At 38.1% G+C, this 17747-nt stretch overlaps 1 protein-coding gene across 4 annotated transcripts in view; it reads left to right on the top strand.

The window, feature by feature from the left end:
• Positions 1-17461, top strand: part of GK (glycerol kinase) — a 75483-nt gene extending 58022 nt beyond the window's left edge. For 3 of the 4 annotated variants that reach the window (XM_041000086.1, XM_041000094.1, XM_041000080.1), the window contains 8 exons: positions 4279-4357; positions 5820-5916; positions 6657-6741; positions 7746-7866; positions 7975-8118; positions 12154-12234; positions 15555-15641; positions 17303-17461. In XM_041000086.1, the coding sequence (XP_040856020.1) occupies positions 4279-4357; positions 5820-5916; positions 6657-6741; positions 7746-7866; positions 7975-8118; positions 12154-12234; positions 15555-15641; positions 17303-17313 (705 nt within the window). In that variant the 3' untranslated portion in view covers positions 17314-17461. The remainder of the gene's footprint in view (positions 1-4278; positions 4358-5819; positions 5917-6656; positions 6742-7745; positions 7867-7974; positions 8119-12153; positions 12235-15554; positions 15642-17302) is intronic. The other variant, XM_041000104.1, reaches the window with a different exon arrangement.
• The last annotated feature ends 286 nt before the right edge of the window (positions 17462-17747 follow it).

Raw genomic sequence — 17747 nt, 5'->3', positions numbered from 1 at the left:
ATATCCCTTCAAGACATACATAGCCTTAGCAAACTGACCGTTGCTTAATTTTCCAGATCCCTACACAAATAGAAAAGTGTAGGCTACTCTCTGACTTTAAGCACTGAGCTCAACTCTATTCCCTGTCTGAAACAAGAAGTATTTATGACATGGGAGGACCCTGTTGGCTGGCCACCACTCCTACTCCCTGACGAATGCAAATGGATCAGGTCATGCTGGTGGATTCATCATGCTCCGTCTTGCATTTCCACTTCTGGCCATGTGGATCATTCTGTATTTGAGTCAGCGTGTGTTTTTGTCTCTTACTGTTTTCTACTTTGTGTGCTCTTCTCTGTGTTCACAACAGTGAGGATTTTTGAAGAAGAAACTCAGTGTCTCTGTCGATATATATGCACATCAGCATCCTTTTCCTCCCTCACGTTCTTTTTTTTTCTCTCTCAAGCACCAGAAGGTTGCTCCAGGGCAGTCATTTAACACTCTCTGAGTGCTTATTTTTGTTATCTATCAAATGGTATTGGAGCATATAATCCCTGAATTTTTCATCCAAGTTTAAACTTGTATTAAACTGCCAAATTTTGTCTCACTCTTTCTACTTGCAAGATTTTTTCTTGGTGGTAGAAGAGACTGGAGCAAAATAGAGCAGTTAACTGATTCTGCTGTCTACGTTGTTAAGTAGTATACTGTCTTACGGAAATGGTACTTCTCTATTTCTATGTTTCTCTTCCTTTTTAAAATCTTGCTTTATAAAACAAATTCATTGCAAGGAGGACATACTTTACTATGATGATGAAATTAAGCTGCTTTAGGTTTTCAGACTTCCGTGTTCTGTGCTCTGTCTCCAGGATGTCAGTTTCCTGAGGCCAAAGTACTTGTTTGTCTTGTTCAGTGAGTTTCCGGTTGGCTTATAGATACATGATAGACCATAAATATTGCTTACACAGCAAATTCTGTTATGGCAATATTTTTTCTTTTCAAATATGATCTTCCAAAGGGTTCCTTCTATGGCACGTTAATTGTTTACAAATGTATCTTCCTCATATATCCCTCGATGTGAGTTAAAATTATAGGGTTATGATTTCCTTTATGGAGTTTTTCATTCTTCTTGAGGTAAATAATGTCTATTAACACAGGCCTGTGTGTTAGATAAGTATTGCTACACAGCAATACTATCTCAGACTTAATCGGCTTGGAATAATACATTTTGGATATTACACAGTTATGCATGTGTGGAAGTGTTGCATGGTACCCCATAAATATATACAAGTTTTTGATGTGCCAGCCTCATTTTATTTCCTCTTAGTTCCCATGGGTTCGGAGTCACAGCTCAGCTATGGTGAGTTCTGCTTATGGTTACACAAGGCTGTATACTCATTCAAGGTTCTCTGCCTACTCAGACTGTTGACAAAATTCACTTCCTTATGGTTGTGGGACTGAGGGCTTGGATTTCTTCCTAGCTGTTAACTTGAGGCTATCCTAAGTGCCAGGAAACCATCTGTTGTTCATTGCCACACAAGGGTACTCAGAGTGTCTTCCTACTTCTTCAAGGTCAACACATTCTATCAGCACATGTACCCTATCAACTTTGTAAAAGACTGCCTAGCAGAGTATAAGATTTTATAATGTGCTTTCTTGAAAAGTATGCCTTCTGTGCAATATGTACTGAAAAGAAATGTTTGTTTTTATTTGAAAAGCAGATTTTTACAGAGAGAGAAGGAGAGACAGAGATTTCCATCTACCAGTTCACTCCCCAAATGGCTGCAATGGCCGGGGCTGAGCTGATCCAAAGCTGGAAACCAGGAGCTTCTTTCCTGGTTTCTCACATGGGTGCAAGGGCCCAAGGCATTTCAGTCATCTGCTTTCTCAGGTTATAAGAAAGGAACTGAATTGGAAATGGAGCAGCCAGGTCGTCAGCGAGTGCCGATAAGGGATGCTGGTGTTGCAGGTGAAAGAGTAGCCTGTTGTGCCAGCATGCCAGGCCTAGTGTATAGGCTTTTAAAAAAAAAAAAAACAATTTAGGCTTTTAATACTAGTTCTCTAACTTGTTGCTGAAGGATGTGTGAATTATGTTACATTTAGTAAATATTGCCTGTTTTCTCTTTTCCCCTGCCATTAAAAATGCTATAGGGTTAGACATTGCATTTATAGTAAAATATGTACAAATTAGTTACAGTATAAATTACACATGCAGAGATTTTTAACAGTGTAGTATAAATAGAACTACATTTATTGTGCCTCATGAATGCTTTAAGCAATTTAAGGATAATCTGTGTTTTATGATTTTTTTCACACCCACCGTTTTTAACCCAGCTGCCTTGTAAGATACAAATCTACTGGATCCTAAAACAGATTGTGGTGGTAGCAATGTACTCCTCAGGGCATACATTGGCAGGTGGCTGGATTGAAGCAGAGGTGGGACTGAATTCAAGACACTCTGATATGGGCTGCAGGTTTCTGAAGTGTGGCTTAACCCACTGTTCCACAAACAGCTGCCCCCCTTCCCCATGGCCTATTTCTCAGCCTTTCACTTTCCAGGCATGGAAATATAATTTATTCTTCTTGTCCTGTTATTTAGTTTATTATCCTTTATACCCTCTACTTCCATTGTGTCTTTCAAAGAGCAAGTTATTAGTCTTGCATGCCACATTTTCTTTAAAAAAGAAACATTTATTTTTATTGGAAAGGCAGATTTACAGATAGGAGATAACAGAGAGAAAAAGATCTTCTATCCATTGGTTCTTTCCTCACATGGCCGCAACAGCTGAGGCAGAGCTGATCTGAAACCTGGAGCCAGGAACTTTCTCCAAGCCTGACATATGGGTACAGGGTCCCAAGGTTTTGGGCTGTACTTCTCTGCTTTCCCAGGCCACAAGCAGGGAGATGGATGGGAAGTGGAGCAGCCAAGATGAACTAGCGCCCATATGGGCTGCTGGCATTGCAAAGTGGAGGATTAGCCAGTTGCTTCATTATGCTGGCCTTGCCTGCTATATTTTCTTAATCATAAGTTATAGCTAAGTTCTGGGCCATTCATAATCATAGTTGATGTACTTAAGTATTAGACCTTTATGTTTAGGATGTAATTTGTTGTAATTTAATTGATAGCAAGTTGACTTTGTATAAGTTTTAACATCTGTTCCTGGACAATTTCCTATCCGGTTTTGAAGAATTATATCATGTTTCATTTTATCTTCTAACTCTGAATTCAAAAGATCACATGTCTTTTGTAAATATGGAAGCTTCTTTCATTTTATTAAATTCTTTAAAGGATAAATAATACCTTGTTTCATATCCTATAGCAAAATTAGCTACTCCTTTCAGGTATGTGTTTATATGTATAGTTCTCTTCCATTCAGTTTATGTCTTCAGTTTTAGTAACGCACTCCTGATGGGAGAAGTGAAAATGATTTTCTTCTTTTAAAGATTTATTTATTTATTTGAAAAATAGAATTACAGAGACAAAGTCAGAGGCAAAGAGTGAAGTCTTCCATCCCAACTCTTCACATGACCACAAAAGTTGGGGTCAGTCAGGTTGAAGCCAGGAGCCAGGAGCTTCATCTGGGTTTCCCATGTGGGTACAGGGGCCCAAGCACCTGAGCCATCCTCTATTTTCTCAGGCTTATTAGCAGGGAGCTGTGTCAGAAATGGAGCAACCAGGATTCAAACTCTCACCCACATGGGATGCCCGCATTGAAGGCAGCACCTTAATCTGATATACCACAGTGCTGCTTAGCAGAAAGGGGTGACTATTTCTAGTTCAGTTGATTGAGTTGGGGATAGGTGCCTACATTTACTATTACAGGTTCCTAGATTTAATATCACAGACCATTTGGTTTATAGTGACTCAGTGAAATTTGCATTGATAATCTGTATCAATGAAATGAAACAAAAGTTTGTTTTGAGAATTCCTAATGGTTTATATTACTTTTTGTTCTTATGGTCTTTTTAATAATAGCTTGGCTGAGATATAATTCATAGGCCACAGAATTTATTCTTTTAGGGTATACAGTTCAATGGATTTTAAGGTATTCATAGATTTTTACAGCAGTCACCACAGTCTGTCTTTACCAAACATTTATCACCCCAAAGAGAACCCCGTAGCCACTCTGCCAAGCCTAAGCAACCAATGATCTACTTTCTGTTTCTTGCTAAAGAAATAGGTACTTCTTATGGCTACTACTTTGTCCCAGCGTTTCCAGGGTTATATGCACAGAATATATTGAATAAAAAGCTTGTATAGTTACAATATATATTATATGTTGGATTCCTTTTTATCCCCCTTAGGGTTCTGTAGCTATAGCAGGTGCTGTTATTCGCTGGCTAAGAGATAATCTTGGAATTATTAAGTCCTCAGAGGAAATTGGTAAGTATGCTGAAGAGTGAGAAATTGTAATATTTTACCTCTCTAATCTAATCTAAATCTTACTGTTTTACCCCAGATGTGATCTTTAAATCATATGAATCACTATTGTATGTTTGACTTACGCAGAAAGTTGGCTAGTTTGTGAAATTTTGTAAAATAGTAGATGGACACAATTAGTGGTAACTATGAAGAAAGTAGCATTACAGGGCATAAAAATTACCTAAGTGCAATATTGAATACTGGAGATTGTCAGAATCTGCAGGTAGAATAGTCTAGTTAAAGCTGTATGTTAAGAAAGAGCATTAGCTCCTAGATGTGAGTGAATGTTCAGTTTCTTACATCTATTATCTTAATGTTGGTATGACAACTTCTGTTTGTGGATGATTAGCTTGAAATCGCTTATACTCTTTTCTTTGAAGATTTATTTTTATTGGAAAGTCAGATATACAGAGACGAGGACAGAAAGAGAGGAGGGTCTTCCATCCATTGATTCACTCCCCAAGCGGCCGCAATGGCCGGAACTAAGCCAATCTGAACCCAGGAGCCCAGAGCTTCTTCCAGACCTCCCATGTGGGTGCAGGGTCCCAAGGCTTTGGGCTATTCTCGACTGCTTTCCCAGGCTACAAGCAGGGAGCTGGATGGGAAGTGGTGCTGCTAGGATTAGAACCAGCACCCATATGGGACCCCAGCACATGCAAAGCTAGGACTTTAGCCACTAGGCTCCTGCACTGGGCCCCAGCTATACTCTTTTATCTACTTGTTAACTTTTCCGAAATGTAGGGATTCAACATGCATTTCTGCTTAGGGATTCAAGAGAGACATCTCTTCATCTCTCAGAGACTTTCAAAATGCTGATGATCTAAAATACTGCAAGGAAACAAATCATATTCCTTAATGTCTTAACCTGGATTACATTTTAGTGGGGGTACGGCCTGGCACAGTAGCCTAGTGGCTAAAGTCCTTGCCTTACATGCCCCGGGATCCCATATGAGTACCAGCATGTGTCCCGGTGGCCCCACTTCCCATCCAGCTCTCAGCTAGTGGCCTGGGAAAACAGTCGAGGACAGCCCAAGCCTTGGGACCCTGCACCCACATGGGAGACCTGGAAGAGGCTCCAGGCTCCTGGCTTTGGATCGGCTCAGCTCCGGCTGTTGTCGCTGTTGAGGGAATGACTCATTGGATGGAAGATCATCCTCTCAGTCTCTCCTTCTCTCGGTATATCTGACTTTGCAATAAAAATAAATAAATAAAATAAAACATTTTAGTAGGGGTGTACAATGTAGAGAACATTCTTCTATTACTCCTAGAATACTACTATAGGTTAGGAACTTTATTCCATACCAAGGAATTTGAAACAACAGCAAAAAAAAAAAAAAAATCTTGTCCTAGTTTTTTAAGTGGGCATGTTTATTCAATAAAATAGGACATAAGTATAACTTTTTCTTTTTTTTTTTTATGTTAGAAAAACTTGCTAAAGAAGTAGGTACTTCTTATGGCTGCTACTTTGTCCCGGCATTTTCAGGGTTATATGCACCTTACTGGGAACCCAGTGCAAGAGGGTAAGTATACTGAAAATATAAAATACTTTTTAGGGATTTTTCTTACTTACTAAATTAGTTGAAAACCAATTAAATGTTTTCTATTTATTGTCAAATAAGTTCATAAAGTGTTTGTGGAACACTTTTGTATGCCTCTTCTATTTGGAGATCAAAATTTCAGAACGGTTTGGCTCCATGTGGTTATAAATCAGCTGACAATAACCCCCCACAGTGGTCATAGTGGGTGCTGTGATTTGTGATAGTGTTACTATGTTTGATCTTCAAAGCCTCTGAAAGGTGTATGCCAAGTAGCTAAATAGTTATGTGTAACATTCTTTCCCTGCATGTCTCTCTTTTAAGGCAGAGTGACAGAGAGGAAGTCATACACAGAGATCCTCCATCTACTAGTTCAGTCCCCAAATGGTCAAAATGGCTGGGATTGAGGCAGGCCAAAGCCAGGAACAAGGAATTCCATCCTAACCTCCCACATGGATTTTAGTGACCCAACTGGTTGGGCCATCTTCTGTTTTCCCAGACATGAGTAGGAAGATGACTCAGACGCAGAGCAGCCAGGACTTGAACTGTCACTCCAATATGATACCATCATTGCAAGTAGCAGCCTAACTCCACGGAAATACCATCTCTGCCCACCCCAAACCTGTGCGGTTATGAAATTCTGCTTTTCATATTCGAGAAAGACACTTCAGGGCAATGAGTCATTTGTACCACTCTCATGGGCAAATCTTTCTGTATGTTTTTAGGATAATCTGTGGACTCACTCAGTTCACCAATAAATGCCACATTGCTTTTGCTGCTTTGGAAGCAGTTTGCTTCCAAACCCGAGAGGTAATGGATATAGACTTATTTCCATGAACTTAAACTACTTTTTTCATTGATGAGTTATGTGTTATTGCCTGATATTTATTAAATACTAAAAATGTACTTAAGTCTGCCTCAATACTAGTCTAAATGTTTATGTTTTCTCTTTGAGTTCCTGTTATTTGCTAGACTTCTGGGCATTTCATGATTGAAGGGAGACTGAGTAGTATCCGCGAGGCTATTTCAGAAAGTTTGTAAAAAACAGAATTGAAAAATAAGGATTTTTTTGGTGCAGATAAGTTGTGAAAAACATGCATAGCTTTGTCATGATGTCTGTAAAGACTTTGCATATGCATGGGTTTCAAGATTATTTTACAGCAAAATTATGTTTTGTAACTTTGAATACTTATTTATTTTAACTTATTTGAAAGATAGAGGCAGAGATCTCCCATTTGCTGGTACATTCTCCAAGTGTTTGCAACAATAGGGGCTGGGCCATTCTGAAGCAAGGAGCCTGAAAATTAGTATAAATCTCTAATGTGAGTGCCAGTGAACCAAGTGCTGGATCTGTCACCTGTTGCCCTCTCAGGGTGCACATGAGCAGGGAGTAAATGTGCCATGACTTGAATCCAGGAACCTTGATGTAAGATTTGGGCGTTTCAAGTCATGTGTTAATCACTGAGTCTCATATTTGCCTCTGCAGCAAAATATTTAATTGCCATTTCTACAAACTTCTTGAATTACTTGTTGGTTAGACAGAGGAAATAGCTGTAATGTGGACATCAAAGAAGGAAACCAGGGTACAAGATAGAGTTTTCCAGCTTCACTGCACATCAGGGTCAATGTGCTGGTGTAGTAAGAGAGGTTTGTGGTGACCAGAGCAAAGGAGGGCTTGGAGGACCACAGTACAATGTCCTGATTTTATTGTGCAGACTTTGAGAAGCTCATGAGGGTTATTAAACAGAGGATTGTCATTTTTAGAGTGTTACTAGAAAGTAGTTTTATTATGCTAATTGCATGTTTTCTCTAAGATTTTGGATGCCATGAATCGGGACTGTGGGATTCCACTCAGTCATTTGCAAGTAGATGGAGGAATGACCAGCAATAAAATTCTGATGCAGCTACAAGCAGACATTTTATATATCCCTGTAGGTTAGTAAACTTTTGTTCCTTTCAACTACACAAGCAGTGTTTGGCAAGAACTGGTTCTCTAGGCATATGCAATTGCAAAAATGTTGATGTGGTTCTCTCTCTCCTCAGTCAAGCCCTCCATGCCTGAAACAACTGCATTGGGTGCAGCCATGGCAGCTGGGGCTGCAGAAGGAGTAGGCGTGTGGAGTCTTGAACCCGAGGATTTATCAGCTGTCACGATGGAGAGGTTTGAGCCTCAGATCAACGCTGAGGGTACTTTTAAAGAATGATACCTTTTTTAAAAAAAGATTTATTTTTATTGAAAATGCAGATTTACAGAGAGAAGGAAAGACAGAAAGATCTTCCATCTGCTGGTTCACTCCCCAAGTGGCCACAATGGCAAGAGCTGAGCTGATCCAAAGTCAGGAGACTCCGCCAGGTCTCCCACACGGGTGCAGGGTCCCAAGGCTTTGGACCATCTTCAGATGCTTTCCAGGCCACATACAGGTTGCTGAAAGGGAGGTGAAGTAGCCAGGGTATGAACCGATGCCCATATGAGATCCTGGTGCATGCAAGGTATATTGTGAAATAGTGGTATACTGTGAAACGGACCTTAGCGGAGGGCATTTTGCCTTTATATTTATCTGTGAGCCAAGACGCAAAATAAAAATTACAAATGTTACTGTTGCTCACTTGGCTGCTAGGCACATATGGTTTATTCTGAGTGCTATTGAAATAATACTTTATAAAAACCCTTCTAAGATCACTTAAAATTTATTTATTTATTTGAAAGTTTAAGTTAGTCATAGACAGGAAGAGGCAGAGACAAAGATATCTTCATCTGCTTGTTCACTCCCTAAGTGGCTGCAACAGATAGGGCAGAGTTAGGCCAAATTAGGGATCTGGGAGCTTCATCTGGGTTTCCCGTGTGGCTGCAGGGGCCCAAGCACTTTGACCATCCTCTATTGCTTTCCAAGTCATTAGCAAGGAGCTAAATCATTGGTGAAGCAGCAGAACTGTTACCCATATTGAATGCCAGTGTTGCAGGTGGCAGCTTTACTTGCTGTGCCACAATACTAGCCCCTGAAAGTGGCTTTTTAAAACTAGTGATGTTTACTGTTTACAGGCCTTTTGTGTAGGAGAGTGATGTTGCCACACTGTCAATTATGGCTTGTGAGAATTTCCTATTTGAAAAGTGATAAGGGAGGTATGAGTCATTAGCTGACTACCCCTAATGTCTCTACTGGGTTGTCTTTGGCAGTGATGACCCAGCTTTTAGATGTCATTAGTGGGCCTCTGAGACATCCTGGTAATCTTCAAGTACAGTAGGATGCAGAAGCAATTTAACTAAATGAACATTAAATGTCTGATTAATAGTCCTAAGATATTGAGGTAAGCTGCAAGCCCTGACCAACACATTCATAAAACACTGATACATCTCTTAAATTAACATAAATGTGAATTGAAAAATAATATATGTTGAATTTGATTTTATAAAAGCATGAAAGCATCAGAGGATTTTGAAGTGTTAAATAAGCTTTCTGATACATCTTGTTTAATTTTCTGTAATATTTCAGTATTTCTTAATCTTATTAATTCTTCACCTGATGTAAGAAAATAAGTTATATGGAGTTTTTCTAAGATTTATATACAAAGTCAGAATTACAGAGAGAGAAGAGACAGAGATCTTTACTCCTCAGATGTCTGCGATGGCCAGCACTAAGCCAGGCTGAAACCAGGACTCAGGAGCTATCCAGGTGTGCCAGCATGGATGCAGGAACTCCAGTGCTTAGACCATCTTCTGTTGTTCTTTTTGGGGACACAGACCAGTGTCTGTATGGGATGCTGGGGTCAAAGGTGGTGGCTTTACCCACCACACCATACCACAAACCCCAATAATAATACTTTTTGCTTGTTGGTTTGTTTTAAAGATTTGTTTTATTTTTATTTGAAAGACAGAGTTAGAGAGAAAGAGTTCTTCCATCTCCTGGTTCACTAGTTCACTTCCCAAATGGCTGCAATGGTCAGAGCTTTGCCAATCTGAAACAAGAAGCCAAGAGCTTCCTCTGGGTCTCCCACTCTGGTGCATAGGCCCAAGGACTTGAGCCATTCTCTGCTGCTTTCCCAGGCCATAAACAGGGAGCTGGATTGGAAGTGCAGCAGCCAAGAAACAAACCAGAGCCCAGTATTTTCCTTTTCAGATTTATTTATTTTATTTTAAAGGCAGATTTTATGGAAATAGAAGGAGAAATAGAGAAGCTGTTCGAACTGCTTGATCACTCCCCAAATGGCCAAAACAGCCAGAGAAGAGTTGATGCCAGGCATCTCCCACTGCTCTTCCAGGTCGTAAGCGGGGGCTGGATCATAAATGGAGTAACTGTTACATGAATGGGTGCTTCAATGGAATGCAAGTGCCACAGGGAGGAGGATTAGCTTGCTGTGCTGCCACACTGGCCCTGAATACCAATGTTTTTATTTTTATAATCAGAGTATACCATGTCACTTGATACAGAAATTTTTTTCAATTTTTCGATACTGGATAAAACATGAAATTCAGAAGATTTTCTGCTTCTGAAAAACCATCAAAAATATATTTGGAAAGCAGAGTAACAGAAAAAGAGGCAAGAAACAGAGCGAGCGAGCAAGACCAAGAGAGAGCGATCTTTTGTTTGTTGATTTTCACTTCCCATATTGTTGCAACTGCCAGAGTTGAGCTGATCCAAGGCCAGGTGCCAGGACCTTCTTCTGAGTCTCCCACATGGATGCAGGGGCCCAAGCAATTGGACCATCCTTTGCTGCTTTCCCAGGTGCATGAGCAGAGACCTGGAGCAGAAGTGGAACAGCTGAGACTTGAACTGGTGCCCATATGGGATGCCAACATTGCAGATAGTGGTTTTATACAAAATGCCAAATTACCAGCCCCCAAATATCAAAAATTTTGATAAGCAAATAAAGTTTAGAAATGATATTGCCTCCAAATCTAGTCACACTTTATTCTTTTTATTTTTGTTATTTAAAAAAAAAAAACAAATCTCTTAAATTCGTTTTTTTTTCCCCAAAGATTTATTTACTTACTTACTTATTTATTTAATGTGAAAGGCAGTTACAGAGAAAGAGAGATATCTACCATCTGCTCCTTCATTCCCCAAATGACCTCAACAGCCAGAGCCAATCAATCCGAAGCAAGGAACCAGGAGCTTCTTCCTGGACTCCCACAAGGGTACAAGGGCCCAAGTATTTGGACTATCCTCCACTGTTTTCCCAGGCCATTAGCAGGAAGCTGGATTGGAAGTGCAGTAGCCAGAACTTGAGCCAGTGCCCATGTGGCATGTTAGTGCTACAGACAAAGGCTTAATGTGCTATGCTCAGTGCCAGCACCGAATCATACTTTTAAAAGGAAGTGATCTTTATGCAAATCACTATTAAGGTCTGTTTTCTGAGAACCATCTTTATAATTGTTTGACCTTAACTGAACCCAATCAGTTATGCCAGATGTGTCCATCCTCCCTTTCACCACACACACACACGTGCACGGGCACCTTATTTCAGGCAACTACAGGCCAAAGACTCTGTCTGATATACAGTTACAGAGATGAGTTCAAGGCTAAGTCCTTACCTTTCAGGAGACTCAAGTACATTGGATAGGTAGGAAAAAACATACACATTTGCTGTGTTAACTGATATCTTGAGGTATGCATGCAGGGCTGTAGGAAGCAGGAAAGGAGCTGGCAGAAGCAGTGATCCTGCAGTCCTGTCTCCTGGGCACTGTAGGCTTCGGGTGCAGTGGAAGGCTGAGGGACTTGAGAGACGGGTAGCCCAAGGCATAGGCACAGGTTCTTCACATTTCCACTGGAAGGAAATCCTACTTTAAGGAGCCAGGCCATGTCACAGAAATTTGAATCTTAGAAGAAATCAGATTTTATTCTTTTGTCCCTAAAACAGCTCTCCCTCCAGTTATGCACATTATAATATACCCCTTTCCTCATGCTAAGTCCCTTTCTCTCAAAAAAAAAAAAAAAAAAGCGAAACAGATGGGACTCCCCTTTCTAATCCATCCAGGTTTGTTTGTAGTGTCTCCCAATCTCCCTTTACCCTACAGACCAATGCTGAAGATTTCACTCTAGTTTCCAAGCAAGATCACTTCCAGCAACTGCCAGTTACTAGTAATCATGTATTTCCCAATTTCAGCTTCACTTTAATGTGCACTAATTTATCTAGAATGCCAACCAAGTTATCATAAGTGTGATACATTAAACATGTCAGCAAACTACCTTTCACCTGTGTGTTTTTTCTACTTTCTAATTCCAGAAAGTGAAATTCGATATTCTACTTGGAAGAAAGCTGTGATGAAATCAATGGGTTGGGTGACAACACAGTCTCCAGAAAGTGGTAAAAAAGTATTTGTACTATTTCTTACTGCCACCTTTTCTTATTATGCTAAATAGTTTAAGTATCTAGCCATCTACACTTAGTTACATTGATTGTAGTTATGTCCAATCTCACATTTTGAAAATACTTTGAAGTTCTAAACAAATGGAAATGATCAGGTTATGAGGTTAACTCAACTCTGTCCTCTGCCGCATTTTTCTTCTAGAGTTTTTTTTTTTTTTGTGATTCCACTTGATAACTGAATTTTACTAAATTAAAATTATTTCTAGTTTCTTCTTAATAATAAATAAATCAGCTAGAGCCCTCTTTCCCTCCCTTCTTCTCGCAGTTTTACTTTACCTTTTTGGGAGGCTGTCTCCTGAACCACTGAAAAGTTAAATGAATTTCAGAATATATTCCACTACTTTCTAGGCTGATACCAGGTATTTAAGAAATGAGCATACTGGGAATTCCTTTGGAAACAGAGAGGAAAAGCTGTTGAGAGAAAATAGGGAACTACATTAGTTTTCACTTGCTTATGTAAGAAGGTATTCAATTTCACTAAACCATGTAAGCTTAAGCAGCCTTAAGTTATCTTTAGTAGGATATATGTTGTAATTCTTAATGAATGCAAGATTTGGGACAAAATAAATGGGAAAATGGCTACTGATTTATTCAAGAATGTATTTTAATAGAGTTTGAAATGAAATAATTCCTGCCTTCTAACCTCAAAGTGAATGTAAAAGTACTTCTTTTCTTAAGATTTATTTTTATTGGAAAGTCAGATTTACAGAGAGAAGGAGAGACAGAGAGAAAGATCTTCCATCTGCTGCTAATTCACTCCCCAAGGTGCTGCAACAGTAGGTGCTGAGCAGATCTGAAACCAGGAGCCAGGTGCTTCCCGGTTTCCAACGCTGGCACAAGGTCCCAAGGCTTTGGGCCGTCCTTGACTGCTTTCCCAGGCCACAAGCATGGAGCTGGATGGAAAGCAGGGTAGCTGGGATTAGAACCGGTGCCCATATGGGATCCCGGTACATGTAAGGCGAAGGTTTTAGTCACTAGGCTATTGTACAGGGCTCAGAACTACTTCTAATGTATCTAGATTTTAGGAGAAACCTCTAAAATCACCCATTATCACGAAATACTATGATCTATATTTTTGGTACTGGATGTTTCTATTTGAAGCTTTTGGTTTTTCTCCTAAATAAGTTTAATATCCTTTAAATTTTTGTGGGATTGATAGCCTTCCAAAGGTAATGTCAAAGCTTCCCCATGACTATAGTTTTGAGAACCTCTACAATGAAACCTGTCAATTATAACTTTCTTTTAACATTACTGGTTGTTAGGTAAGACACAACAAACGTGGGCTCTGATTTCCTTTTCTACTTGCCCGTAAGTAATACTTGGTAGGAAGTTCAGTTACCCTTGGGACCCTGCACTCATGTGGGAGATCTGGAGGCGGCTCCAGGCTCCTGGCTTTGAATGGGCTCAGCTCCAGCTGTTGCGGCTGCTTGGGGAGTGAGCCACTGGATGGAAGATCTTTCTGTTTTTTCTACTCTTTATAAAACTAACATTCCAATAAAAATAAGTTAAAAATATTCTTAAAAAAGTAAAAAGAAGCCGAGTTATGTGATCTCTCTACCCAACTGGACTTTTACAAATGGCACAATCATCCTTTGTCCCTCTCACCATTTCCACACCTCACACACACACACATATGCAGTTCTCCTTTCTAGAAGCTTAGGGTATTTTAGTTGCAAAATTCCCACAAAACCAATTTATCATTTTATGTTTGTATACCTTACTATCAGTGAATTTAAGATGCCAAAAAAAGTCGATAGAAAAAGAAAAATTACATTATTTCTTTAGTTTCTATTATCAGCATTGATAAAAGTAATTTGACTTTTTGATAGTTTAAGATTTTTTAATTTGCTTTTGTTTTAGTTAAACTACAGTGGATTTAAGTAAAAAATTTTAAATATGGTTTAAATTGATTTTTTTTGTAAACACTAAAGTATATTATTTTGGATGTCACTAAGTTGTACAATCAACTCAGAATAATCTTTGTTTAATTATAGGCATTTTCAACATATCCTATACAAACAAGTGGTCTTGAAAAGGTTCATAGGAATTCATGTTATGGAAATCATATGAAAGGATTTCAAAAAATTTTGTACCAAAATAAGCTTATCATTTAGTTTAATTTTCCATAAGCATTTTGAAGTCATTCTGTATGTATAACACATACACACATACACACACACAACACAGGTAAATGCCTAGTCGCCCCCTCATTTGAAAAAGACTCTGGAATGCAGGTTATCTAGTTAGGGTCATCAGAAAAACCAACTATTTCAATTTAGAACTAAAATAATACCTGTAAAATAAAATGCAGCCTTTAAGGAATATGGAAACAAAAAGAGAGCTTGTTTTTGCTTGAAAATATGAAATGCAGTGATAATATGAGGGAAATGGTTTATATCCCTCTTTAGTGAAAGTGAAAATCTATCATCTATTGTCTTAAAGGGAGACATTCATGCTGGGTTACAGGCAGAAGGCAGTCCTCTCCCAGGAAAACAAAGCAATGACCATCATCAGCTGACTAGCGCCCAGATACAAAATATGACAAAATATATTGCCCCCGAGATCACAGCCCCTTTGTCTAATGACAGCAGTTATTTATTCTTAAATATTATTTCTGAATAAACTTTTAAAGAATGTTAAATAACCATTTTTTAAGGAAAGTGTGTATATATAAAGTAATCTTTAAAGGGAGTGACTCCTAGAAAATTTAGACCACAAAGTATTGAAGTGTTTGTTCTTAGATGAGTTTAAAAGTGTAGATTAGTTTAAAAGTGTAGATTAGTACAGTGCCATTTTTCATCTGCAGTAACACTGAACCAAGATTTAGCAAGAACAAAATTTTTAAGTCAGTAGACAAATGTAATTCTCTGACAGCCAAAGAACCTCTTTTAAACTCTAGGGCGACTGGATTGCTCATTTAGTATTTTGGGGGAAAGAATCAAGAAAGCTAAAGTTAACAGCCTCCCAAAAAGTTATCTATAGCCTCTCTTTGGCTCTGCCAGTGGAAGGCAAATGTTGGTCTTTATGTATTATGTTCTTGGCTACTTGTGGCATGCTATCTGTATTGTTTGTTAACTGTCATAAGCCTTTAATATTGATTACATTTTTGATTTAAAGTAATAACTGTTAGCTTTCATGAATTTTTACTATTTTATAACTTGTTTTGCTATCATGTGATTCTTAACACAAATATTGTAATTATATGTCTCTCTTTTGGTTTGCTTGACTGGAATTCCCTTCTGCTTGGATGACCACAGGTGACCCTAGTATCTTCTGTAGTCTGCCCTTGGGCTTTTTTATAGTGAGTAGCATGGTAATGTTAATCGGAGCAAGGTACATCTCAGGTTAGTTACTCTTTAAATTAGACAATTTTATTAGTTAGTTTTTATGTATTTGTGTATAACTCTGCAGAAAGCTTCTGATGTTTTTTATTCTTCCAAAGTTTAGGAACCTGGAAAATCAATTAGTTAGACCAACTAGTCTTTGGGAGCAGTTAGAATTACAGACTGTGCTTGTGTTGAATGGTTTTTACTTTTGTAGATCATGCTTTGAGAGGCTATATTCAACTGTTAATGTTTATAGAAAAGGGGTTTCAGCATTACTAAGGAAAGTTAATGTATAATTTTGACAATTGGCTCTCCACTGTGTATGAATCGTTTTTTATACTTTTGAAAATTTGCTAAGCACATCTTAATGTTTTAATTCTGGAAAAATTTTTTTTCCAGTTTCTTAGCAGAGTTCCTGTAAAATTTTAAAACTGAGGCTGATTTGTATTCATTTTCATTTTAGTTAAAAGCCTGCATTTTCTGAACTTTTTAAAAAAGATTGCTTAAATAAATTTGTTGGAATGAAAATGAATTATTATTTTTGCACATTAACTTCTAAAGATATCCTTACAAAAGTAAAAATGATGCAACATGGTATAAAGAGCATACTGTAAGCTGGGTTAAATATAGTAGCCATTTGGAAGCTAATTGACTCAAGTGGAAATGATTTGTTTCTTGTTCTATATATTTAAAAGAAAACTTCATGATTATTAAATGACCTTTTAATTAATAAGATGATGACCTGGTTTGAAAATATAAAACTTAACCTTTATTATTGTGGGGGGAGAACAGTGATGTGTGGAAATATAACAATTTATTCAGCTTGATATCATCAGTCTAGTGATATATAAATGTGTAATGAAAGTCATTTATATCAGCAGAATATTTAGTTTATCCTTTAATGAGAATTTTGAGTTACTTGCATGAAAATTTAAAGCTATATTATCTTACCTTTTTCTATATTATTTGTATTCAAATATTCAGGAAAAACTTGTTCAAAAGTCATCTGCTAGTAATAATAATACTTTATTTTGGTATTTATGCTTTATACTAAGGCTTCTGTATTCACAAGTCTATATGGAAGTAGCAGATGTTTGTTCTCTTTATGCTTCTGGGGAATGTTTAATAGAAGACATTAAACATTCCTATCAGAACTGTAATCGAAATTCACAAAGAAATTATTGAGAAAAAAATCCCATTATCCTAAGTACTTAGGGCTACCAAATGATGATCTAGAAAAGTCAAGAAACTGTACAGATGTTTTTGCTGAGTCCCCTCACCCCTACCCATTTCTCTTGGTATCATGTCAACATGAAAAGGCATGGTCTCTATGAAAATGGAGCAACTCTCTAAGCTAAAGGATATAATACGTGTCTAAATTAAAAAAACTTCTAAAAAATATGTGGTCACCATCTTTAGGTTTTTCCTCATTTAACATGTGCTGAGAATTCGGAACATTGGAAATCGTTTCTTGATAAACAATTAGCAACAATAGTAATATTTGCTGATTTCAGATTTGCATTGATTTTTCTGTTATATTTTTCTGTTTTGATTGTGGAACATTACTTAGAAATCCTAGTGAATTTCTACATAAGTAAATGATAAAATAGTCTTCATTACTTTATCTCCTATATTGCATGTATGCATGACTGATATGTGATTTCTGTCCCCCATTTTAGGTATCCCATAAATAATAGAACTGATGGATCCCCAAGATGCATCCAGCAATTTTCTCTCTTAATGTGATGACACTATTCATAGACTCTGATTTATTTATAAGCCACTTGCTGCATGATCCTCCAAGTAGACTTGTGGCTTGAAATAAAGAAAATGCAGCAGAAAGAATGCTGTAGAAACATTTGGTGTGTTTTTTATCATCACCAGTTAAGGATGGGTCGACCAGTTTGGGGGCTGACTGCTTCCATTGCTATAACATGCTGCCCCTTTCCCTCTAAGAGCTAGGAAGATCCTGCCCACTGGAATCTCATTAAACACATTCAAGTGCTAATAGAGTAGGATTTGATTCTCTGTACTACACATGCTTGATGAAGCCAAAACACCTGCTAAAATTAGGTGAACTTTTTGTAGCAGACCCCCTCCCCAAAGTCATCTTTCCTACATTTT

The sequence above is a fragment of the Ochotona curzoniae genome, unplaced genomic scaffold (genome assembly GCF_017591425.1).
Source record: "Ochotona curzoniae isolate NIBS_2020 unplaced genomic scaffold, NIBS_Ocur_1.0 contig_1274, whole genome shotgun sequence".
NCBI classification, from domain to species: domain Eukaryota; kingdom Metazoa; phylum Chordata; class Mammalia; order Lagomorpha; family Ochotonidae; genus Ochotona; species Ochotona curzoniae.
This window is presented reverse-complemented; position numbering and strand designations above follow the sequence as displayed.